The following is a 26141-nucleotide window of genomic DNA, read 5'->3' on the forward strand; positions in this document are numbered from 1 at the left end:
TCTTCACTAACAAAGTATGCCATTTTCTGTAGAACATCATTCTTGCTGAATTGTTTAGTGAATTGTTCAATTCATCACATCAAATCCCAAAATCAGCTTAAAACTAACTTATCATGGGCCATCATGCAAAATAAACAGGCAGTTGCCAAATATATGCCTTCAAGTTTCTAACAAGTAAAGCTTGAATAATATCAGTTTTTTTAACCAAAAGATGCAATTTTTGTAAACAAAGAGGAAACAGGAAGTGCTTAATCCACATTCAAACCCTAATGCACTATTTGGTTGCTCAGAAATTGAATCTAAAATAACACATGCAGCTAAATTTTTTAATTCTCTTTCCATTATCCGCTTAACTTAAGTGAAGCCACTAATTATTATATAATCTATAACAGCATAAAACACAAAAATGGAAGATTTATCCTTTTTCTTGCCTAAAATTCCCAGCAACCAAACAGAGGATAGATAGAAAATAACAACCCAACAAACAACCTAACAATGAAATTTCTCAATAACTCCCAAAGAAAAAGCAATACCCATGAAAAATTACCTTTGAAAAATGTTGGAGAGAGAGAGAGAGAGCATTTGAGAAAAGTGGAAGAAGGAATAAGAGAGGTATCAAAAGGGAGAGATCAGAAAAACTTGCCTGGGAGCAGTCGATGTTGAACAAGGAGAGGTGAAGTCGCGAGCGAGAGAGAGAGCTGGAGTCGCGAGCGAGAGAGAGAGAGAGAGAGGCAGAGTCGCGTGTTCTCAATTCAGCGAAGGGCTTATTTTGCGAACCGAATTTTAGGCTCTCTGTATAAGGAGAGCGAGTGAGGAGATTATTTTACTGTTGGACTCCACAATCCCATTTAACTTAGTACCCCATCTTACCAAACATGGGCTTCAAGCTCTATTTAGCACAGTCCAAGGGAGTGAGGCTTACCAAACATACCCTAAATGTCATGGTCACGGAGGCTTATGGATATTGAATATATGCGGATATGCCCTTATATATTATATTTTTGCTTTCCCTTTGATGTTTTTATTATTTTATACAAGTTGCATATTTAGCTTACGGAGGATTATGATTTGGCTGCTGCTACACATTGGGCAGTTGGCAGGTCCAATCTGAATGAAAATGAATATGATGGTTGTCATTGCAAGTTCCAACAGTTTCCTATATGGGGGGAATAGATCATTTTAGCACTTGACATATAAATGTTCTTCAATTTTTACGCTACATGGACGTGTATACAAAAATGGATTACTTACCCGCAACGGTTTCATATTTGTTCCGGTCTCTCTCATATGATAAGAGAGATAGAAACTGAGGATATGAAATGAAATCAAGAAATGCAAGTTTTTATCATGTTGATGATGGGGCTAATAGTGTTATAACAAAACCTTGGTTTGTGGGATAGGTGATACAAGAACGCATTCACCTGCTAACTACAAATGCATGATCTTGTTTTCAATAAAATGCAATTGATTTTCTGTATACAACTCCTCCCCATATTTACCTGTTTAGGTGTTGATCATGCGAATGTGCATACAAGAACTTCTCTTTAATGACATATGAGATCAAAATACGTGCATCTATCTACAGGACAATAGGAAATTATATCATTACTTCATCAACAGCATGCCCACTGCTTGCTCGCACTGAATTTTATTCAAAAGAATGGAGGAGTGAGAAAAAGAAAAAACATTACAATTCAAAACAAGTGAAGAAACAGTGCACTATCTACAAAAACATCCATATTATGAACTTCCCAACGAACTCCAAAGACAGCAAAACTTTCTACAACATATGAAAAAATAGACAAATACATACATCTTCATCAAAGTAGAATCGAACCTCATACGACAAGTCATGTTATTTTACCTACAGCTCCATCAGATCTTCAAAGTTTATTGCATTTTCCTGTCTCTGAAGGCTGAACTGTTTCAAAAGGACCGAGGCAAATCCGCACTGTGACGGTGTCTATGTTTCATTCAAACAACATTTCAGTGGTCCAGTAACCAGCCTTGGGAGTGAAATGAAGAACTTTGGCATCCTTTGAAAAAGCTTTATGTAAACATAAAACTATTAAACAGAAACAACTGTACAAAACTTCCAATCCAACTACAAAATCTCGTGCTCAACAGATTTATGTTACCGATTTTATGCCGTTCTCACTTCCTCTTCCACAATCTTTAAATATTTCATTATTCCTGTTTCCCCTTGATTTCACCAAAGGCATTCCCAATTATCCACTTCAGAGAAACCTCCTCCTGAAATTACTGGTAGTCGCTTGATAGGAACGCATGAGCAGTCCAACACCAATCCCTATCCCAAGGCACATCCCGAGGCCAATTCCAACACCAACTCTAACACCAGCATTAAACCATGTGAGTTGGCCATCTTCACCAGTGTACATGTCATCAGAGTAGAAATGATGTCCAATTTTCCCTTCTGACTCATACTCATCGATTTCAGGTTCTGTGATCTGCACAGGCCCACCCAATCAAGGACTCTAAGTCAGTGAAAAGTTAAAACAACAGAAGATAATTCTGCTTCTTTCCTCCAGTTCAACGGCTGGGTTACCAAAGTGATAATGAAGGCAGGAAAATTAAGTATGAAAACAAGCTTCAAATACCAACATTTTTAGGAAAGCCCCCCTAAACGAGCATATCTTTTGATCAATGCATTGCACAAATGAAGCTAACTAGTTAATAAGCAAGCCACCAATGCACTATAAGTTTTATATGTATATGTCCACCAAAAAATAAAAAGAAGAATGAAAAAGCAAAGGGCCCTAGGCTTGTCAATGAACTTAGAAAGCCCTGAATTGATCTAGTTTGCGGAACTTTTCCATTGCAGCAGTGGTTATTGCATTTGTTGAAGAAGCAAATCCCAACATTGAACGGAATCCAAAAAACAACAAACATTTCCTTCCCAACAGAGACCTCAACAACTAAAATAAATAATAAATAAACAAAATTAGGCAATCCCTTCTCCTTTCCCTATAAAACCACAGAATGGATGGTTTTCTATGTATTATAAATCATTTCTTAGATATAAACCTACAGGTTTTGAAAGAGTAGTGGATCAAATATTGGAGCAATAAATTAAACTTATGATCCACAGCATCAGTCCCTCGTTGAAAGAGTGGGTTGCACTATCATTGCACTTAATAGAAAATTAATAAGTAATTTTTTTACAAAAACAAGGATTCATGGAGTATCTTATAGAACTGCAAAATATTATAATTTCAACCAAAGGCATAGTTGAACACAGGGTCTTAGGCTACAAAGTGACTCTTACACATAATTCCATACTGGCAAACACATATACCCATATAAAACAACCAAATGCAGGAAAGCCCCAAATAATTGTGCGTCCATAGCCACAAAAATTTACATGAATTTCATCAGAGATACAAACTCTTTACTACTACAAGGCCAAATCCTCACAAAATTGCAATGTGACTATGAACAATTATCAAAACCATGTTCAATTAAAAAATAGCCAACACTAAGCAAAATCAATGACAACGTTTCAATACCTGAACTTTCCGATGGCGAACCAACCCATTACAGCTCTTGCCGTGCTCCTTCCCAACCTCCTCATCCTCTGGAATCGCATCCAGCATGGCGTGACGGGTGCCCTTCCGCCTCGGGCTAATCTGTATCGTCTTTGTCAAGATGACCGGCACGCCGGAGCAACATCCGGCGATATAAACCTCGATGGACGGCGACGATAGTCCGAGTTTTGGCCGAAAAAACGCGGAAGAACCCGAATTGATCGACGCAGCCATATAACAATCCATACTCCAACCCGTTTTCGAATCATTCTTCAATCCCCCGGCATTTCCATTGAGCCAAACACCCTCCATTCGCTCCAGAGACCCACACAGAACCATGTCATTGTTCTCATACACCTCGAATTCGACAGGGCCGGTGACCCGAACGCTGTCGGTGCTCACATACGTGACCTCCGACGATTCCTTGTCAACCCGATCGCGCCGGAGCGTGAGCGAGGCCGAGTCCGAAGCCGGAACTTTGGCCCCGTTGATTTCAAGCGATACGCCAATTTCTCGGCGGAGGTGCCGGAGAGTGAGGTGATCGGGCACACTATCGATCACGCACGGCGCGACCCGGACGTAGAACAATCGGATTTCGAACCAGGCGGAGTGGGCCAAGGACGGCCCGTTTAGAACCTGAATCGAATTCTGGATCGAATTGGGGGTTTTGGATATGGCCACCGCAGACGAGTCCTTGTCATGCTGCTCCATTCAAACCCTAATTCACAATCGAAATCGGAGAATCGGATGTCGGAAATTAGGGTTTTGAAATAAGAAAAACAAAAGTGAAGCAATTTCTCCTCGTTAATTTAATTTTTCAGTATTTTGTCTTGTGGGAGATTAAAGTTTCGGAGGCATGGAAGACATGTATAAGCTCTGGTGATCCCACGTTTTGGGAAAGCTGCGAAAACGAAGAGGTTCGTTGCGGAAAACAGGGTTTTTGGTAGCAGATTTACAAAGAGGAAAGGAGAAACAGAGAGAGAGAGAGAGAGTTTTTTTTTTTTTTTTTTTGGGGGGGGGGGGGGGGGTTATTTTGGATGTGTGGGAAAAAATAACGTAACATGGTGGATTTGGATTTTTTCATGCGGAGTGTTGTGGAGCGGGTGATTGTGTTGGTTGGAGATATTTTTTCTCGTCGGTTTACGACAGTGCAGACGGGGTCAACCATTTGGGACACGCGTCATCGTTCTGGGCTCTACGAAAAACAAGTGAAACAGCTTTTGTCCTTTTTCTTCTTTCAACAGTAAACAACAAAAGCTAGACAACTAAGGGCCGGTCTTGTAACGTTTTTAGAGAGTATTTTTAGATGATGTTTTCATAATGAAAACGCAGTTTCAGAAAATGAAAATTGCGTCTGTTAGATTAATTTGAGAACATCTTCAAAAAATAAAAACAATGAAAACATGTTTGGTAGTACAATTTGAAATAATATATGAATTATTTTTATGAAAACGTTTTTCATGAAAATGAAAACAACTTTTTTCTGTTTTCTACAAATACACGTGAACTTGTTTTCATTTTACGAAAACATTCTCAGTGTTTTCTGTTTTTGGGCTACTGAATGTGTTTTTGCATCATTTTTGTTCTCTGAAAATGAAAACAACCTCTTAAAACGTTACCGAACATGCCCTAAATCTTTTCTTTTTTGGTAGCGACAACAATCTATTCATGTAAATATTTTCATGGAATTATTTCTTTAAAATTTATTCTTCTTATTTGGATGTCCAAACTAATCTAATTTTTCAGAGAAAAAAAAAACTAATCTAATTTATAAGGGCAAAGATTCGAATTTGGATGAAAGAAAGTAGACTCATTGTCCTGATCAATCCATATTTGCGAGAAGAATGATTTTTGTAATGACAAAAGATGATGTAATCAAGGAAAAAAATGTCATGTTTAGTGTGGAAGCAAAATATCTACAGATCCTATGTCAAATAATTAAGCCAATCAATTTGGGAATTATTTGATTCTTACCCTATTTGGAGATTTGATGTTAATCAAATCCTTAATTAAATCAATCTCTCCAAATTGGGGAAGAATAATTTCTTTTCATATGTGAAATTATTCTTCCGAAACCCTAACCTCCAAAGCTCCTACAAATATATGGCTACACCAAGGCTTGAGGTAATTCTAAAGTTTTGTCTGAAACTCTGCAAAAATCCTCTCCCATAAACCCTAATTGCCACACTATTTCTCTCACACACACAAGGCTCCGGCCACCCAATTCTCATCCTAGAGAAATATTCGTACCCTTTGTTAGCTATTGTTTTTCCTACAAACACCCAACCTAACTTAAGCATCGGAGGGCCTTTGGCCAATACCCCTCAAGTGTTGTCTTTTCATTCCATATTGTTTTGCAAATAGAAAGATAAGCGAAGAGGAAGAAGGAATCTTCAAATGAATATTCTTAGGGATAAAAATCGCTCCCACAAATTGGTGCTTTCATTGAGAGCACCAATTTGTGGGAGCTATTTTCGTCTCTAAGAATATTCAATCAATAGATTCCCCTTTCTCTTTCCTCAAATTCAAAGTAAGAATGCCCAAATCAAATAATCTCCAAATAATAGAAAATATTTGACCTTGTTGTAAATGTTGAGTGGAGCCCAAATGCCTATAAATAAGGCTTCTCCCCATTTGTAATACACACACACATATGAGAAGAAGAAAACTCTAAATGAGAAATCAGTTTCTCCAATTTCTCTCTATCTCAATTCCCTCTCCAATTTCTATTTAGTTTATAACACGTTATCAGCACGAATTCGCTTTAACAATACCAGCTGAATTCTCTGATGAAACCCAGCCAAACAAACACTTCTCTCTTTGTTTCTTCTTTGTTTTGTGACCCTCCTTGCATATCCGAACAAACTCCGGATACAATACCCAGAAACCAAATGGCCACCGCAGTTGAATTGCTCCCCAGAGAGTACGGCTATGTAGTCCTTGTTCTTCTTCATGCATCTCCATGTGTTCTCCTCTGCTCCTTTTCTGGAGTAGCATTATCACTTCACCTTTTTTCACTGTTTCTAGCACTTCTGGGAACTCCTACAATGATAAAGCCAATCAATCATCAAAACCAGACAAATTGCTCCACTTGTGAAGTGGAGCACTTCAACAAGTGGAGCACTTCAACGTCCCACCAGAAAATAAACAAAGCATACAAGATAAGTAGTGGATGGCACATGATTTACTTACTAGTCGGGTTTAGACCACCGACTAATAATATTTTAAAGGCAATTTCAACATTAATTATTGTGTTAAGGACATGTGTCTATTTGTTTGGCCCCATCATGTCCATGCACCTAGGTAACATACCCGCCATAGTGGTCTCCTCCCCCACAGCACTAGAACTTCTCCTCTGCCTGCCTTCGGTTTCTGGGTCATCGTGAAATAAACAACGCATGAAGACCATTTTGAAGACCATGAACACCCAGAAAGCCCAGAACCAGAACCAGAAGAAGAGCAGAGCCTCGATGAGATTTACAGTCAGCTGAAGCCTCTACAGGACCATCATGTGAGCAGGACAAAGTCAGACACCAACACCTGGACGTTTATTACTCACCTTCCTCAAACCGAAGTTCGACTTTTCAAAGCTGGCTCAAACACTGTGGTGTCTCCGGCTTTGTCCATTCATAGCTCAGGAAGTTCAGATCATCAAGTCCCCTGCATAAAGCAACAGAGCAAGCTTTCTGGAACTGCTGTTGGAGTGGCGAAGCAGGCCCCATCACCGGATCCTTGCTAAGCTGCAAGCAGAGCCAGGGAAGTAAGCCTGTGATGTGCATCAAGAGTCTTGTGAGGCAGAAACGGCTCGAGCCCAAGAGGCAGATCACCCAAGGCTAGTTCTAATTCTAGGGCGACTTCGAGGTTTGGAGTCCATGGTTCGGTGACCAAGGATCAGGGCCAGAAGGCTGAGGAGGCTGACGAAATGGCGCCGAAAGAGAAAAAGGGTCAAGAAAAGATTCTTTATTCTCAGTGCTCAACAAAAGGAAGGACGGAGCTGTTATCACTTTCTTTATTCTCAGTGCTCAACAAAATTACTTTATTATTTCTCTACAGTATTTAATAAACCAATTGGTGCAGGTACAGTGATAGCAGTGGAAAAAGGAGGGGCATGAATTCGCCTGGAGCATGCGTGATATTCCACTAATATATCAGTATAATAATATTATACTATTTAATCGTGGTGTTGATAAGAACCCACTAATAATTGCCTTTACTTTACCGTAAATTTACTTTTACTTAAAGTATGATGTGGAATTAACCCTCATACTTTATGAAATTACTTTACTGCACATTATTTACCGTATGGTAGGTTTATTACCCATACACAATATTTATTTAAAAGGATGGTGCGGGTTTATCGTCCACCATTTACTTTTATTTAAATGTATGGAGCAGAATTAGTGCTCATACAAGCACGTTTACTTTATCGCAAATTTACTTTTACTTAAAGTATGATGTGGAATTAACCCTCATACTTTATGAATTTACTTTATCGCACATTTAATTTTATTTAAGATATGGTGCGGAATTAACGTCCATATAGCAAGCAATTTATTTTATCGCACATTTACTTTTACTTAAAGTATGATGAGGAATTAACCCTCATACTTTATGAATTTAATTTACCGCACATTTACATTTATTTAAAGTGTGGTGCGGGTTTATCGTCCATACCAGTAATTTATTTACCAGCAATTTATTTTATGGAGTAATTGTGCTGTATGATGAGTTTTTATAGTATGCAGATCAGGACCAGAAGTTCCTTGATCCTCATCATACAATTACATCAGGACTTGAAGATCCTTGATGATGATGTTAATATGAGAGCTGGCAGTCTCTCCGGTACTATATTTGTAAACATGTGATTGGACTTGAGGGTCCTTGATCCCTGACATGTAAATAAGGACCTGGGGTTCCTTAATAATGTAACAGTACCGTATTGTTTCATAATGCCGTACACATGGATGATAACTGTACTGGCAAATGTACTGTCCACATGAATAGATACGTATTCATGACTTGATGAATAATACCGGATATATGAATAGTGACGTATACATAAATATTAACCATTTTGGGTAAACCGTCACTATATTCAAAAAGGGAACCTGCAGTTCCTTAAACTCATGAATGAGCAATTAAATGAGATGCCAGAAGTTCCTCAATATATGGACAATTATGTAAGGACTTGAAGTCCAGAAAAATGTACAGAAAATTGTAAAAATGTCCATACCATGAGAATATGTGATTTTGGCCCGAAGTTCAAAATCTAACAGTGTTGAGAACCTAAAGTTCCAACAGTTAAATGGACAATCCTTGAGGTATTATTGCAAATTGTGGTACACCACATATTTCTTTGGCATAAGAAAACGATGAATTGAGGCTTCCCACATATTTTGTTATATCTGGGCCGGAAGCACATGGATTCAAATATATGAGATATTAGCGTGACTTTTACTCAATTCATATTTCATGTCCACTTGAAAAGGGCGAATAAATTCTGAGTTTGTGTTTAGCCCAGGCAAAAGTTCCATACGTTGAAATATGAAATTTGGGAGAGTCGATGTGGTTATTTGAACCTATAAGGCACAAGGTTCCAAACCGTCATTTTGAAAAGACGTAAAAACCACAGGTGCAAGTTTAAGAATGTGCGCAATTATTATTACGGGAACATACAACAGATAGATTTTTTCCACCTGCAATGAAAGTGCAGGCCCTGTAAAATCTATAAAATTACATTATGTTCTGGAAGCCTCTGAAGGAAGAGGACGGCGCCTCTTAAGCTTAGTCATGAGCCTCTCGTGGTCTCCCAAAATTCTTTCATTGGAGACCTGCAGCATGTCTAGCCTTCTCAGTGTATCAACAGAGTACGAACTCACCAGTTTCAACAAGGCATTATTCTCTCCTTTAAGTTTCTCAACCTCCTGTTGAGACTCATGAAGCATTCTTTGGAGAGACGAATTTTCAGTTGTTAAAATCTGAACCTCGTTTGCTCTAGCACGCAAACGATCAGCCATGTTAGAAACAGAAGCAGCACTCTGAATGCTAAAAGCCATTGAGTCATCAATAGCCTCTTCCTCTGATCTCCCTGTTAACAGCATTTCATCCATTGGAGTAATGAAATTCCTAGCTACTATGACAGTAGTAGCATCATTCATCATCACAGAATCATTAACTATGAGATGACGATTTTTGGATACAAAGGATGAACGCCAAACTTGGGCGTCACTGGTTGTTGTGGGAGTATCATTTAAATTGAAATAATCTGGGCAGGAAGAAGAGGAAGCCATTTTTACGAAGGTTTCGAAGAAAGTCTTAAGAAAACTAAAGTTTCAGAAAATGAAGGAAGTTAAGTTGAAACGCAGTTGCTCCAAGTTTTGCAAAGGCAATATCTATAAGAGGAAATATGGCTACAGTTTTTCAGGATCCCAATATCTTTTCGGATCCCTATATTCTCTTTTTCTTTAACAGATTCCAAAACTTCACGCGGCCTCCATTAATGTTTGTCGGCACTTTCGGCGTTTTCAAAGTATTATTTTTCGTCAAAAGCCGATCTTGCTTTGCGGATTTCACGGAGCTACTTTTTCAAAAGTACCCCGAGAATCTCGCAATTTTTCTTATGGTTAATTTAAAATTCACCGGTTCTACCTATTCCTCTTATTTGTGTATAAATGTGTTACTAACGAAATTTTCTTTGCAGAAGACATCCAGTTTTCTCCAAAACTAGTGATGCGATATCTACTTGTTTATCAGTAAACACTCAATATGCCTGAGAAGCAAGACTATCTCTGATCATCCATTCAGGAAGCGAGACTATCCCTGATCACGTTTCCGCCACATCAGGGAACTGTGAAGGCAACCTTATGCTCTAATCTCCGGAAGTTCTTCTAAACTAGAAGAAATGAGATATTGTTGTTTGCTCCCACCAGCTTCCTTCCTTAATTGCTGAGCTTGTTGTCTGCTCCCACCAGCTTCCTTCCCTGATTGCTTACCTTCTCTTGCAATCAATATCACATTATTTTTGGATTTTTTCTCTTTTTATAACTCTCTGTTCATAAGAGATTTTATTTATTTAGAATGAACATCTGAAGAAAGAATCCATGAAGTGATCCTAACTCTGAGGGTTATTTGTTTTTGACAGAGAAAAGAGTTGTGATTTTGCTCTTGCAGGATATAACTAAATCATCAAGCGCTACATTATATTTACTGGGCCGATACAAGCTTGAATGATACTTGAGAAAAGTTTCTCCCACCTAAGGATGTAAGCAATATTTGTGTTATTATATGCTTATATACTTATTTGATATTTTCTCTTGAAAGGTAACCAAATGGGGAGATAAGTCTGTTCCAAAAGAATGGCTTGTATGTATCCATGAATTATTAATTCAAATTTTACAGATTGTAAGTTGGATACATTGATAATACACTGCACAGATTAAAGTCCCATAAGAACAGAATATGGGTATAGCAGTGATCAATATGATGCACGCCTGTTGTGTAGCAAATGATGTGGATTGAAGTCCCGAAAAGACAATCCTTTGACATGTCAATATTGATATTGTGCACGCCTAATGCGTAGCAAATTAAATGGGTTAAAGTCCCATAATATGGGTTAAGGTCCCAGCAATTAATTGACATGAATGTATTAATCTGTGGCATGCCTTCAGCATGACAGATATATGGGTTCTAAATGTTCCAACTCCCTAAATGGAGATTATCCACGCCCTACTGCTAAATAACGCTTCAATGGAGGTTATAATCCACATTCTCACATAATAAAAACCCCATGAAGTGGCTTGGGTGCCCAAAGGCAAATAAATGCTTATAATTGATGCATGCGCATGCACATGAGAATGGTGGGATCATGAATTGATGAATGACAATTTTTGATTTTGGAGTAGCTACTCAAATCATCAATGGGCTGTGTTAATTGGAACCACGTTCAATTATTAAATGTCGACAATATCATTGGCCAAAATGGAATGAGGTAATTCCATTATAGATGAGAATGAACGTGAAAGAACAAACCCACAGTACGAACCCCAAAAGATGTTAATACTGAAATTTTATACTTGGGTGTTCAGAATAAAAGGGAATATACCTACTTTGTATGACACACTGCTTCTGGCAGAAACAAGGAATGTTGGGTTTTTCTCCATATTTACAGATTCAATTGTGCCCCCCTTATTACACAATTACGGAGACCAACATATTATCTTTAAGGATTATTAAATGCACGGAGCATATCGCCAGAAGCGATTTCCTAAAGATGTATAAATAGCTGGGTAAAAGCTATATAATGTGTCATAAAGTTTAATCCCTTTTAAACAAAATCCGTTGAGAGGATTGACATTGCATAAAGCAAGTCCCTAAAGGACATGTGCTTGAAGCACAAAATTTATACTCAATATTAATATGCATAAATTACCTCAGTGAGTACATTGATTATAATGTGTTTGCAACACATTAAAGCTTCTGAAGAGTTCAAGAAATATTTGTCTCGACTTAAGGATCGAGCATTATGCCAACGAGATTCCAACGAGATTCTTGCTTATACTAAGAAAGTATTGAAGCATTTTTATGAGGATTATCCGTTGGACACTTTAATGATTTTCCGGAAGTATATTGGACCGGACATCATATTTTTCGGTGTGAGGTATATTTGATGATATCTCCGCATAACACCATGTACGGGCATATTCTTTCAAATGAACTTGCAAATAGCCCAAGTTTTGTTGAAAACGCGGACTCTGAAAATTTCTATGATTTACATAGAGATAGCTCACTGGAAATATATTTACTTACTCAACTACGAGAATTGTTAATGGCTATATCCTCCACTCACTCCGAAAGATTCTCACTCCAAAAGATAGTCATGAAGACATCAGGAGGAGATATTAATCAGGGGGAGCATCCAGAAGCATGCTATACAAATTGTTGTACTCTTCCTTCCATCGGTATAAATTTTTCAGGGGGAGATATTTACAAAAGGGAGCGTGGTTTTAATAAAGACCTCCATACACTGTACTCTTTTTCCTTCATCCAGGTTTTTATCCCACTAGGTTTTTCCTGGTAAGGTTTTAACGAGGCAGTGTCGCTCAAGATTGACTCACAGAAGCAGTATCAACTACGATATTCAGAAAGGTGAACAACAGTATGACTTAAAGATATTTTACCAAGCATCAGGGGGAGCGTGCTATTAATAAAGATCTTCAAACACTGTACTCTTTTTCCTTCGTCCAGGTTTTTATCCCACTGAGTTTTTCCTGGCAAGGTTTTAACGAGGCAGTGTCGCACGCGCGTCAATATACATAGAATTTTATGTTACACATGATTATGTACTCTTTTTCCCTTTGACCAGTTTTTTTTGTCCCACTGAGTTTTTACTGGCAAGGTTTTTAACGAGACATATTCTATATCATTTGTGGTCTCCAAAGGGGAGTGTTGTAAATGTTGAGTGGAGCCCAAATGCCTATAAATAAGGTTTCTCCCCATTTGTAATACACACACACATATGAGAAGAAGAAAACTCTAAATGAGAAATCAGTTTCTCCAATTTCTCTCTATATCAATTCCCTCTCCAATTTCTATTTAGTTTATAACTGACCTAAGATTTTGTTAAAATTCCGTTCCCACATTTAGCATAACTAATCTTCACATTTTCTTTCAATAAAAGTGGCAAGAATTTCTTAAATTCCAATTGAGCAAGATCTCAGAGAGAGGGGCCCCGACTGTCTATATATATATATATATTTAAAATTTCATGAATTTTTGTGTGTGTGCAAATATAGGTAATTTATTTAAGGAAATAAGTCATTTTATGATGTTTTGAATTAAAAATAAAATACAAAAGCAAATGTGGGTTAGACCAGTTAGCTAGGACAGTGGATTGCCTCTCTTGCACCCATGTTCGAATCTCCTTTCCTATATACTAGATTAATGTAGAGTAATTTATCGCTTTGATAATAAAACTTAATAATAAATAAACAAATAGGAAGTGCCTTGGTGAAGGGAAGGCTTGCATGGCAGGCCCCAATGGACCAGGTTTCTATTGGGAAACCCTGAAGTGGAAAGCTCATTTCGATCAAAGCCCAAGAAAAATGAGCCAAAATATGAATAGCCCAAGAATGAACTACCAGAGAGGAGTCCAATTACTTTTTTCATTCTTTTATTTCTCTTCTTCCTAAACCAAAACAATATATGTCCTGATCAAATATTGTGTTTGAAATGCACATAGGGCCCATCATATTTACCCTAGCCCTAGCTTGTGCCCAACTTATGGGTTATTTTGGGATCCCAATCCGTCCAACTCCACAAAACTTACGGAGAACGAAACTGCAGTGCATACTGAGAGTTAGTTTTTTATTTTATTTTTTATGCAAAATAGTCTAAATTACTTTAAAGTAATATAATTTATGATGAGAGGGAATCGAATTTGAGTGCATGAAAATGAGCTCATTGTCCTTGTCAATCGGCCTAATTCACATCACGTCCCCCCAATAACATATTCAATGTAACTAAACCACCAAACAACGCAAGGATATTAAGATTATTAGAGGTAGTAGTGAAAATAATTTGGAGCCTTACTTCTATCTGGCCGTGGACCTCACCTCATCGTGTCAAACTTTTATGGCGGATTTGAAAGCAAAAAGATTCGTACATATCAATGTCACCCAAGCAAACCAAACACAGAGAAAATTATAAAAGCTACAAAAGTGGAGGCAACCTTAAGAGAGTAATTAACAAAAGAATAATGCCGAAATGATAGTTAACTAATAGTGGAACAGGAATGAGATTCTAATTAAGTCGTCCTAAGACAATCCTTAAAAAAAGTTTGTGCTCTCATAAAAAAGAAAAGAAAAAACACTATTTGTGCTCTCATAAAAAAGAAGCGTTACTCGCATTCGAGTGTAAAGCATAATGTACGCATGCCATGTTATTAAATTATTTAAACAATCCAAGCCACAAATTAATACACGTATATGCATATATCTTTATATATAAAAATTAAAAGTAAATTTTAATATTTTAATCAAGTAAACGCATGCATAAACATTACGGAATTGACAAATATAATAGGGTTCGGATGGCCAGTATCTATCCTCCGGCCCTTCTTCTTTTTACCTGCCGAAAGTAGTCATCCGATTAATCATGAGATTATTTGGTCCAACCCCTAACTCTAAGCACCTTGTTTGTTGTGCGTGGCCCCTCAATTTTTGTTATTATTTAATTGTCATATATAATTATATTTTTCTCTTCAACGTATGTCTTGATTAAGTGGCTTAATTCACATTTATTATAATTAATTATATATATAGAAATTTAATTGAGTGATTTTTCAAATAAGCTTATTAAAGGGACACTATTACAAAGCCCATTTCGTATTGTATTTTACTAATTCAAACAATTTAGTTTGTAGATATTCATTCAATCAAATATCATCTCTATAAAAATAACGAAAATATACAAAAATGCGAAATAAACTCTATAAATATGTCTATCAAATAAATTTATTTGAGAAATCCTTCTCTATATATGTATTTGTTTCTGTGCGGATCCCTAAAAAGATGCAACATCATCGGTTCTATCCTGCAACTGATGATGGGCTCTATTTTATTCAACGATGGCCTCTGTGTTTGATTTGAAGAAATGACGAAAAATAGAGCCATTATTTCTTTCTCTATTATTGTTATTATAACTTTTTTCAAGCGATAGGTTGTTATATTATATTATTCTGTTCGTTCTGGAAAATTCGGGTTGATGTTATCGTCATGCAATAGGGTATGACCATAGACCACTAGTGCCTTTCTTTGTGGTCCGGTAACCAGTTGGATCACTTTAATTGTTGCATCCGCAGAAGCATCTAGAGTTTGGAAGTGAACAGTAGATGCAAAATTGTCAATCCTCATCTTTTATTTTTTTTATGAATAATGTAATTCTGAGAATTTTCTTTTAATTTAGAAAAAAAAAAGTTTAATAGCATTTTCAACTGATGTATCAAATTGTCACATTAGTTATTAAATTTAAATTTGATATTTGGTATTTGATATCTTCAAAGAAGATACTTTAATAATTTAACCTGTGTCGAAAATGTCGAACAACAAGTATTCTGTCACTAAAATTATATATATAACTACATAAATTCAGTCTCAGCCCATGTTCATTGACAAAGAAAATATTTTAACATAAAAAATACTATTGAAAAATAAATAATTCAAAAAGAAAAAAAAGAAGAATATGCACATATAAAACTCTTTAAATAAAAAACCCGTACAAATTAAAACATTTTATTATATGATTTTTTATCCAAAGTATGACGATTTGATTATGAGTTTGACATGGTGGCATTCGAATTTTGAATCCCGAGATCTGAGACCTATGAAATATCGGCGGCATTTTAGATCAACGGCCACGATGAGTCGCCGCCCATGTTGTGAAAACCCGCAGATGTACTTTGACATTGGACTGGTTGGTAGAGGGGCCCACAAACCCTCCTAGGCCCAAATTGACGACCGAGTTAGTAACAACCTCCAGATTTTACCACGCGCCATCCAACTGCAAGTGTCCGAGGTCGAAGTGAAAATGAAATTTGATTCTCAAACGAGAGAGAGGGACCCAAAACGCTGCGATTTGACATCATGTGGCAGCTTTTTACAGCATGAGTAAATTTTCATCGTTGTCGTTTCAAGTACTTTCACCTCAGTTGGTAAATAGGAATTGTTTCCTTTTCTTTTCTTTTCCTCACATGGTGTGTTGGGACCCTTGATGGTAAATTGAGTTTCAAACTTGATTCCTAATTATATGTAAAATGAATTTGAAGACTCGTAAATGATATGGATGCAAATAGAATCGATCTACAAAAGAAAGTTATTTCTCATGTGCGTATTACGTAACGTCAATCAATGATTACATCATAAGACTAGAAGTATTTGATCGTCTAAATAAGAGAAAGGCTAAAATAATTTAAGAAATAAATAAAAAATTAGGTCAATTAGTTCCCATAACTAATTACATAAATATTTTGGAAAAGAACTATGTGCACAATCATACAAACATACATAGTTAGGTACTTGTCAAATGTAGTTTTTATTTTATTCATTATTATCCCATACTTATCCTTTCAAAACTCCAACACAAATCACTTTTCTATGATAACTTTTGAAAAAAAGGATATAAAAAAAGCATTTGAGACGCTATTAATAGTGGCGTGGAAAGTCTGACAGTATGTTGATATTCATAAAACGCCAGGTAACAGTCATTTTCATGACGTTTCACAAATTCAAGTAGATAGATGTAGTTCTCCCGACATCAGTTAAAGGGTTAAGATGACGCGTATTAAAAATTTGACGTTACAATATGAATGACATAATATTGAATGCCACGAAAGTATTCAAATTTTAAAGTTACTAAATTCAACGCCATCTTTATATATTAACTTTAAGGGGCACTTTTTATGAAAAGCACAAGGAGCATGAATAACACTCAACTCAATGGATTAGAAGAAGAAAAAAGAGATAACCATTTTGAATATTTGGAAGCCTTAATGAATTTGAAGAAGAGTTAAAAATGAAATTGAGAGTTTTAAATGGATTAGGTGGGCATGGAAAATACAAGAGTCATACAGAAGAAAGTTCCAATATTTCAACAGCAAATCAAAACTCACATGCATAATGACATTGAAGAACAACAAGAAATAGTAATGATATCACCATCGTTTTTTTCATTTTCTTTTTGTGGGTTTTCTCCCAAGATTCACAAAAGGGTATTTTGATACAAAAATAATAAATTAAACCAAAAGTGAGCTCGACGCACCAAAACTTCGCGTGGGCAGAATCTAGATAGATAGGCAATGCATGAATATATACAGTTTCAAATTAGCATGCTCGAAAAAGGGCCATGGATATTTGACTGTGGTGGCTTCATAAGCTGCTTAGCTTAATAGCTTCACTGCTTGCTTACACCTACACATTAACCCACCCAATTCTTCAACACGTTCGTGCGCAAAAGCTTTCTCTCTCTAGCTTTTTTCAATTTTTTCCTGCCCTCTTAATTTTCTCTTTCCTATTCTGCATTGCTTGTTTTGATTCGGATTTTCTGGTACCTAGTGTGTCCAAACCTCCCTCCCTCCCCTCTCTCTCTCTCTATCCTTTCCTTTTCAAAGCATTATTCGATTTCGTCCTGACCTTTCTTTTCAACATCCCATTTATGCAAATTGCTATTATCTCTATTTTCCCTTTTATTTTTGGTTTTGAGCTCTGAGTTCTGGTTTTTGCTCTGCATCTCTCTGAAACAGGAAGCATTAGAAATGAAGGTCTGGAATCTGAATTTCCCAGCTTTGAATTTCTGAATATTCATTGTTCTGCTGTCAAGTTTTCCCTTTTGGGTTATCTTTTCTTTTTGATCTTTTCCCTTTTCTTGTTTGCTTTTTAGGGAACTTAAGGCATGTTTGTTGATGGGTTCTGCTCAAAATCGTATCAGTTTTCTTAGTTTAATTCACTGATATGAATATTTAATCAGATGGGTCCTCATAAGTCTCTATCTGGAAAGAATTGTTCAGATTTAGTATACTTCTAGTGAATATGTCTTTGTTCCTTCACTGTTTATAGATTCTGAATCAGATCTCTTGGTGTTGGTGATTTGTTCTTGCAGAAGTTTGTACTGAAGTTGGATTTGCATGATGACAGAGCCAAGCAGAAGGCCCTGAAAACAGTCTCTACTCTTTCAGGTACAAAGATCATTATTTTACTAGATTTAAGTTTCTTTTTCTAGAGTAAATTAATGATGTTTTTTATATAATTTTTTTTTTTAATAAAAAAACACATAAAAGCCTTCAGATTTAGTTTGGTTTCTTTTTCTAGAGTAACCCTTTAAGATTTCTCTACTTTCTTTTTAGTTTGCAAAAGAAAAGAAACAAGGGTTTCTTTTTGTTCTTATTAATTGGTTATAAAAAAAACATTTTTTTCACCAAGGCTGCTCTTTTTGTGTGTGAATGGATTGCAAGGAAGACGACAGTTAGCTGGCTAGTATGTTTTGCAGAGGTCAGCAGACTCTGCACCAGAAATCTGTATTGAATTCTCATCAGGGCTTGAAATGTGTACTAAAGGGCAACAAGTAAATAAACGTCATGAATGAGGTCATTTTTGACACAATATGTCCTCTGGTTTCTGCAGGTTTAGATTTTAATGCAGGTGCTAGTTTGCTCTATGCAAGTTGGTTGTATGTCTAGTATTACTCAAAACTCAAATACCAAAAAGATATGGTCCATATGGACTAATTGTTCTTTACAAGTTTTTATATTAAAAGATAGTAGATATGAACAGAGTTGAGATAATTCTCAGTTTATTGTTTTGATCGTGCAATTTGTAATTGTAGGTATTGATTCCATCTCCATGGACATGAAGGAGAAGAAATTAACGGTGATCGGAAGTGTCGACCCGGTGACTGTGGTGAGCAAATTGCGCAAGTATTGGCAAACAGATATACTCTCAGTAGGACCAGCAGTAGAGCCTAAGAAAGAGGAACCAAAGAAGGAAGAACCCAAGAAAGAAGAAGAAGCAAAGAAGGAGGAACCCAAGAAAGAAGAAGCAAAGAAGGAGGAACCCAAGAAAGAAGAAGCAAAGAAGGAAGAGGAACCAAAGAAGGAGGAGCCAAAGAAGGAGGAGCCAAAGAAAGAGCCAGATCCTGTCTTAGAGCTTGTTAAGGCTTACAAAGCATACAACCCCCATCTGACCACATATTACTATGTGCAAAGCATGGAAGAGAATCCAAATGCTTGTGTTATTTGCTAAACAACAAGCCAAGCTTTCCCAAATCCCAGATTAGGGACTCGAAATCTTCCGAATGCCGCTAGGAGGCCAAACCCAAGAAAATAGGAGCTGCACTTTGTATATAGATGGTCATGCCTCATTGAAATGTTCAAAACACTAGTAATGTGTGTAGATCAAATAAATTTTCTTTATAGTTCTTCTGGTCTGTCTGTACCACAAGTGCTTTTCTTTGGAGCTTGATATGAGCTAACCAATTGGTAAAGTTTTTTACTGTGGTAAAGAAAATGGTAAATATCATTTTCTTTTGTGTTGTGGTTTAATCTTTGTAAGCAAGGGTAGCTCTCATTTTCTCAGTGGGTCATGTGGCTTTGTACTGGTTTCAGGTGTATCTTTTGTCTTTGTGTGTGAGCTTATGTTATAAATGAACTGAAGCCTCATGGCCCTCCTCCTACCTTTGTGGCTGTCATTGAGTTGTCTTTCTATTTTTTTTTATATATGAGGTAGATGCAGGGCTTTTGGTCCCAGATTAACTGGTCAGATTAGCCATCATTTTTCTTTGCCCTTTGTATTGTTCTCTATGAGTGTAGTGCCAGTTAATTGGACAGTAGAAGTTAGCTGATGGAGTTTTGTGCTTCAAGAATCATGGTTGGTTTGATTGTTTGGAGATCATTTTCAAGCTCTTCCAGCCACTAGTTTTTACTTTTTTTTTTTAATTTTATGAAATAAAATAAGCTCCTCAAGTTCCATTTCTGGTTTAGGTGAAGCAGATTCACTGGTTGGTTTGGTTGCTTCAAGTTTATGCCAAGGTAAGTCAACAAGCTTCCAAGGGTAAATAATTAACATTTGGAATTGTTCCTATTATTATTTGGGGAATATATAAAGATACATTTGGAATTGTTATTTGGGTTAATTACAGTTTAGTACTCTGTGGTTACACCATTAAGACATGTTAGTACCTATCTTTTCAATTTTAACAATCACATACCACGGTTAAGATTTCCGTCAGATCTCTCTATTAGTTGCCTACGTGGCACTGTGGGTCCCATATCTGTCACATTTTTTAATTTTAAATTGATTAAAATATTAATAAAATATTAAAAACAAAAACAAATCTCTCTCTCTCTCTCTCTCTCTCTCTCTCTCTCTCTCTCTCTCTCTCTCTCTCTCTCTCTCTCTCTCTCTCTCCCCCACACCCAACTTTCAAACCCATACTGCAACCACCCAGCGCCCCTTTTCTCCATGACCACCGCCTTCCAACCCCCAATCCAGCAACCACCCCTTCCCCCTCCTTGATTTCCCTTTGTTGTTGAGACACCACCCCAGCCTGCAACGAACCCACCAGCTCGCCAACCATTCTCTCTCCATCCTACAGACCTTGTTGCCGTCATCAATCTGCGCTTTCCGGTGAGATATGCCAGAATTCATCTCTCTGCTCTCTACCCTTTTCTCTTTCTCTGCAAACTCAAAAACCAACAAATTGGGTGGAAAAAAAATGTTGTAAATGCATGAGTTGGTGGATGACCACCATACCTCTCAGCATTCACCCTTTCTAATTCTATGTAACCTATACACTAAATACCATTGTTATGGGCTTGTAATTTATGAGTTGTTAATGTCTTCTTATCATTGTAAGCCTATAAATAAGAGGTTTTGCTAGAATGAGATGTACAAGTTGATTGACACAATTTCTATTATCTTTCTCTACTTTCCAATTCTCTCTACAATTCCCCCTAGTTTTATAACAAATAGAACATTGTTTGCATTTGTGGGTGGGTTTGAGGGTTTGTGGGTGAAAAACATAATGTGGGAGGAGGGGGGAGGGCTTTGTGGGGTGGTCTCTCAACAACAACAAAGGAAATGGGTAGCTAAATACTCTCATCTCTCTGCCCAAAAATTGACCACGACACCCACCTTGTCCTAGTCTCCCCAGCCAAACACCCCGATCTACCCTATTGCAACCCACCCAAATGCCCTCATCTACCTTATTGCAACCCACTATCTCTTCCACGACCCAACGCACTCCTGCAACCAGCCTCTATAGCCCTAACCACCCTTATCGATCCAAATCGACCAAGCACTACCCATCAATAACCCAAAAAAAAAAATTTCACATCAATAAAAAATACCCAGATCTGATCAAGCAACAAGACATTGAAGCGATCATGTAGATGTAGGAAGAGGTTGTTTTTGTAATAGGAGCCCATCCAAATACATGGCAGAGACGAGAGAGAGGTTTGCTGGGGGTAAGGTTGAGGGAGATTGGTGTTTGTGGTTGTCGACAAACAGTTGGGAAGATAGAGGCTCAATCGGGAGAACGCACAGAGAGAGAGAGAGAGAGAGAGAGAGAGAGAGAGTTTTATTTTTTGTTTTAAATATTTTATTCATATTTTAATCAATTTAAAATTAAAATATGTGAAAAATGTGGGACCCACAGTGCCACGTAGGTAACTAACATAGAGATTTGACAAAAACCCTAATGGCGGAACCACATTGTAACAAATTTAAAAGACCAGGGTATGTGATAGTTAAAATTGAAAAGATAAGGACTAAACTGTAATTAACCATTGTTATTATTAATACCCTTCCTTTATACAAATCACGATTTCACACATATAAAAAAATAATTAATAATATACACACATCATGCTTTTATTGGCATAAATGTAAGAATTCATAAGCATCTGCAATGGTTAGGATCAGTGCAATTTTATTGCATGAAATTGAAGTACAACAATAAAATCTCACTTGTAATTGTGTGATTTAGTTCATTGCAATAGATGCAATTGCAACAGAGGGTGCTATGTGATGAATTCTCTATTGCAATTACAACTAACCATGTGACCTAAATGCTAATTAAAAATAGAAAAATTACAGCAATTAATTCATTATGCCATTAAGAGTATCTGCAATGATTGTTCAATAGTTCAATACAATAGAAAGAAAAACAAAATTACAATATATATATATTTTAAATATATTTAAAATTGGTCTTTTTTTCAAGATCTTTTTTTTTTTTTATAAAAAGCGATAGTAATTTTATTGATAACACATAAAAAAGTACAGAGTAGTCGCAATGCCAAATATGAGTACAACATCTCCAGTGACCAAACAAAAGATAAATTGGTTTGATCTGGAGAGAATTACATATGCTAGAAAAACTTAAAAACTCCAATTTGGCAGACAAGAACTATCTGTACTTAGACCTACAATACAAATCCACCACGCAACGGCAGTAACGACGAATTTGCATCGAAAAGTCGAACACGAAATACATACAATAGCAAACTCCTATTGAGTTTCTGAGAATTATTAGACTAAAATAAACACAGAAACAAGGACACCGCACCACTTCCTCTCTAGCAAACCAAAGAGACTCGTAGCACCAACATGGCTAAACCTCTTATTTTGCACAGGCTAAACCCGATCCCACACAAACCAGCAACAATCACTTTTCCAACTCCAAACACTAAATTGGAGCGAATTCCATATGCGTGGACCAAAAGCTGCAACAAAATCATGGCGTCTACGGTGGATTGCAATACTTGCGTAAAAAACACAACGAAAACCAATTTAAGAATATTTCAATGATACAATTTTTAGTGTTGTTAAATTTCTATATTTTATTTTATTTTATTTAAGTATGTTAAAAAAAATATATGAAACAATATATAACTATTAATATAAAGCTATTGAACTGTATCATTGCAAGTAAAACTGTAATTCAATTTAATAAATACTAAAATTATTGAACTATTGAACAACCATCGTGAATGCTCTTACAAGAGAATGAAGGAAGTATTTTCTCACCGTCTTTGAAACCCACATGATGAGCTTAATTAATAATTTGTAATAACTCATATACTAAACGAGAGGCACGTGACATTAAGCATAATTTTATTCTTTCTACCTTGTTCTCATCCTATAAAGTGGCAACATACATATGCACAGGACTGTATGGCCGTACAAATATTCCTCCAACAAAAAATTATTAAATTATGAAAGATATATAAAATAGAAAATGTCCATTTGATATGATATATATATATATATACTGAATTCTGAACATTCCAGGAAGTGTGTTTTGAAGGCAACCAAAGATGGAAGACCATATTTCAAAGCAAAATATTTGTTGCAATGGATCTGGTCTTTTCAACTCTCGTGCCAACCATTTTCTGTGGGTGGTTTTCATTTTCAAGAGGAATTGAGGATGGCTGAAGGCTTCAACCCCAAGAAAGTAAAGAAATAAATAAAGAGGATCTCTAGGTTCAATGGAAATGGCTGCTTTCCTAAGTTTCTACCTCATTGAGTAATTAACATACTTGAAAATCAAAGTAATAATTTTTAAACATGTGATTAACGTTTCACTTACTCCACCAACGCAAGGGTAAGTTTTTTCTCACCTATTGTCCAATGTCTACCACACTAACAAACAACTCATAGAATTAAAATCCATTTGAAAATGACTTATACGACTTAACTTTCATTGAGCCACTGAATTACTTTCATCGTTATAAACGAATCAAATGACACTTAATTATGACGATTACACAGGTTGATGTCTTTTTCCCGTGAAGAATTAAGTTGTCAAGTGTTGTATACATTAAGAGTTCGATTTCCCCCAAAAAAATTGTTGTCCTAATCTTTGTGAAATTGACAACCATCATCCTCATATCCATACTTATATATATATATATATATATATATATATATATATATATTGGATGTAAAGGACCAAGACTAGCCAGCCTTATCGTCAGTGACTCAGAATGTACAGTAAAATTGTTGTGGCTGGAAACAATATTGTGTCCATCGTACGTCAATGATTCTTACAAATAGTGTACTTACAATTATTCCCATTATATTTCTACATATAAGTTGGTTTTTGCGTAATATATATATTTTGTGCAATAACTATTTTCCGAACAAAAGAAAATATACAATATATGTGCAATAACTCATTTCCCCACCCACCATTCTTTGTTTCTTTTGACATACATTATATCCGGGCCTTATAATGAAGTTTTTTTAGTAGTGTTTGTATTATGGAATTTTAAATGCGCATATATTAAAACTCATGAAAGATAAGCACACTCACAAAGTCACGTGAGGAATCTGGACATCTTGTGGGGTGGTGATCTTCTATACGATTTGAAATTCGTATGAAAAATTAGTTGGTCAATTCAATCTATTAAAATTTTAAATTAATTTTGGATAAATTCATCATAACTCGTTTAATAAACGAGTAAATTTTAGGTCAATCCGCCGTCAACATGTTAAAATACCTATATAATCCGTTTATTAAATAAGTCGTGTCAAAGGAGATATCAATGCTAAAATAAGCAGAGAATCCATTTGGGTATAATTTCACCATCACAAAGAAAACAACAACACTCAGTTGGACGGCTAGAAAAGGTTAACACACAATTAATAAGGTTGGATTTTGTGGAGGTGGAGCAATGAGAGCATGTGGCAAAATTAGACGTGATTGCATGGTCCCTTTTAGTCTAAATAATGGATCTTGAAGCCATCAATGGATAGGTGTACTGAAACATAAAGGAAAAACACTTTCGGTTCAGAAACAAAATCAAAAACAAATAAATACATGTCCCTACCTTGGCTCACCTATGAAAATGACCTCAGAATTACGTTCCACTTTGGTTAACATCAACCCAAATCAAACCAAACAAATATTTATACCATATGCCAAATGTCGTTCACCTTCCACCACTTTAATTAATTAGGTGAAAATTTCTGACCTTTGTAACAATAAAAGTGAAACATATTTATACACGTATGTATAGTGACAATTTTATTTATTTATAGGGAAAAATTGACTACTTTCACTATTAATGTCAAAATATATCCATAATTTCGAGCCAAAACGATTTATACATGGCATCCAATTGGACAGTTTTATTTATTTGGAATATAAAACAAGTTACAATAATATTATATATTAAAAAAATGTAATATGGTGCGGGAGCTGTCACATACCCATTATGTATATGGACTAATTAAAACAAATTAATTTGTTTGTATGTATGTATCATAATATATAATTAAGCTTTTTGATTAATGTGATATAATCTGTTTTAACAATATGCAATGAGTCATTGTGACTTGGAGTTTTCTCAAATTGAGTCAGCAATTAAACATGCAGCACTATCATAATATATTATATAAAAATATTTTTTTATTAATGTGTGACGATGATGGTGTATGGCCATGATTAATCGGTTTGGATTGTAATGCTTAACATCCAACATATGGCTATGATGTCACGTACTGGCCTTTATCCATCACTAATTCATCTAATCTAACTTAATCTAATTTAGTTAGCTAATTAAAGAATAACACATGTACTGATACGTGATCATACTAACGTAATATTCTATAATTTATCGAATAGTAGAGATATGTAATTAAATTGCTTTGCATCATGTATAGTTCAGCTTCCAAAGTCACACAGCATGCATGCGCATGATAGTGGTTGACAAAGTGCCAAATTAATCCTAATCACTCTCTAATTAAGCAGTTCATCACTTGAATTAATTACACATATATCCAAGTCATTACACTGATTCAAAATATAAATATTCTAGCTATAGGGTTAAGTTGTCCAATTTAATTGGACAACCTACAAATATAAAGCATTGTTCTTAATCCCAAAAAACTTTTCAGGGCTGCATTAATCAGCACCCAATTAGTCATTATAATGAGCAAAAACTACCATGGTATACGTTGAAAAGGAAATTAAAAACACAATCAAACCTTAATTATTTTTCTAAACCATCAACTAGATGCACACACTAGAGCTAGCACATAGGCT

At 36.0% G+C, this 26141-nt stretch overlaps 2 protein-coding genes and 1 long non-coding RNA gene across 3 annotated transcripts; 1 reads left to right on the top strand and 2 right to left on the bottom strand.

Annotated features, from left to right (window-relative positions):
* On the bottom strand, window positions 1606–4828 carry LOC18786751 (uncharacterized protein At1g01500). The gene is made up of 2 exons (XM_007218636.2): window positions 3528–4828; window positions 1606–2468 (listed from the first exon to the last, which is right to left on the bottom strand). Exons 1-2 carry the CDS (start codon window positions 4254–4256, stop codon window positions 2238–2240), a joined length of 960 nt encoding a protein of 319 aa, XP_007218698.1. The 5' UTR covers window positions 4257–4828; the 3' UTR covers window positions 1606–2237.
* Window positions 6096–7823, bottom strand: LOC109947184. The gene is made up of 2 exons (XR_002270135.1): window positions 6858–7823; window positions 6096–6587 (listed from the first exon to the last, which is right to left on the bottom strand). It is a non-coding gene; the product is annotated as an uncharacterized LOC109947184 (long non-coding RNA).
* LOC109947183 (heavy metal-associated isoprenylated plant protein 39) lies at window positions 17483–19778 on the top strand. Its single transcript, XM_020556814.1, has 3 exons — window positions 17483–17856; window positions 18195–18270; window positions 18918–19778. The coding sequence occupies exons 1-3, from the start codon at window positions 17851–17853 to the stop codon at window positions 19331–19333; spliced, it is 498 nt and encodes a 165-aa protein (XP_020412403.1). The 5' UTR covers window positions 17483–17850; the 3' UTR covers window positions 19334–19778.

Source organism: Prunus persica, chromosome G2 (assembly GCF_000346465.2).
Source record: "Prunus persica cultivar Lovell chromosome G2, Prunus_persica_NCBIv2, whole genome shotgun sequence".
NCBI classification, from domain to species: Eukaryota; Viridiplantae; Streptophyta; class Magnoliopsida; order Rosales; family Rosaceae; genus Prunus; species Prunus persica.

Coding starts and splice junctions, on each gene's coding strand:
- LOC18786751 (XM_007218636.2), bottom strand. CDS start 4,256: ATGGAGCAGCATGACAAGGACTCGTCTGCGGTGGCCATATCCAAAACC. Junction 2,469..3,527: donor TTCGCCATCGGAAAGTTCAG/GTATTGAAACGT, acceptor GGGCCTGTGCAG/ATCACAGAACCTGAAATCGA.
- LOC109947183 (XM_020556814.1), top strand. Junction 18,271..18,917: donor AACAGTCTCTACTCTTTCAG/GTACAAAGATCA, acceptor TTGTAATTGTAG/GTATTGATTCCATCTCCATG.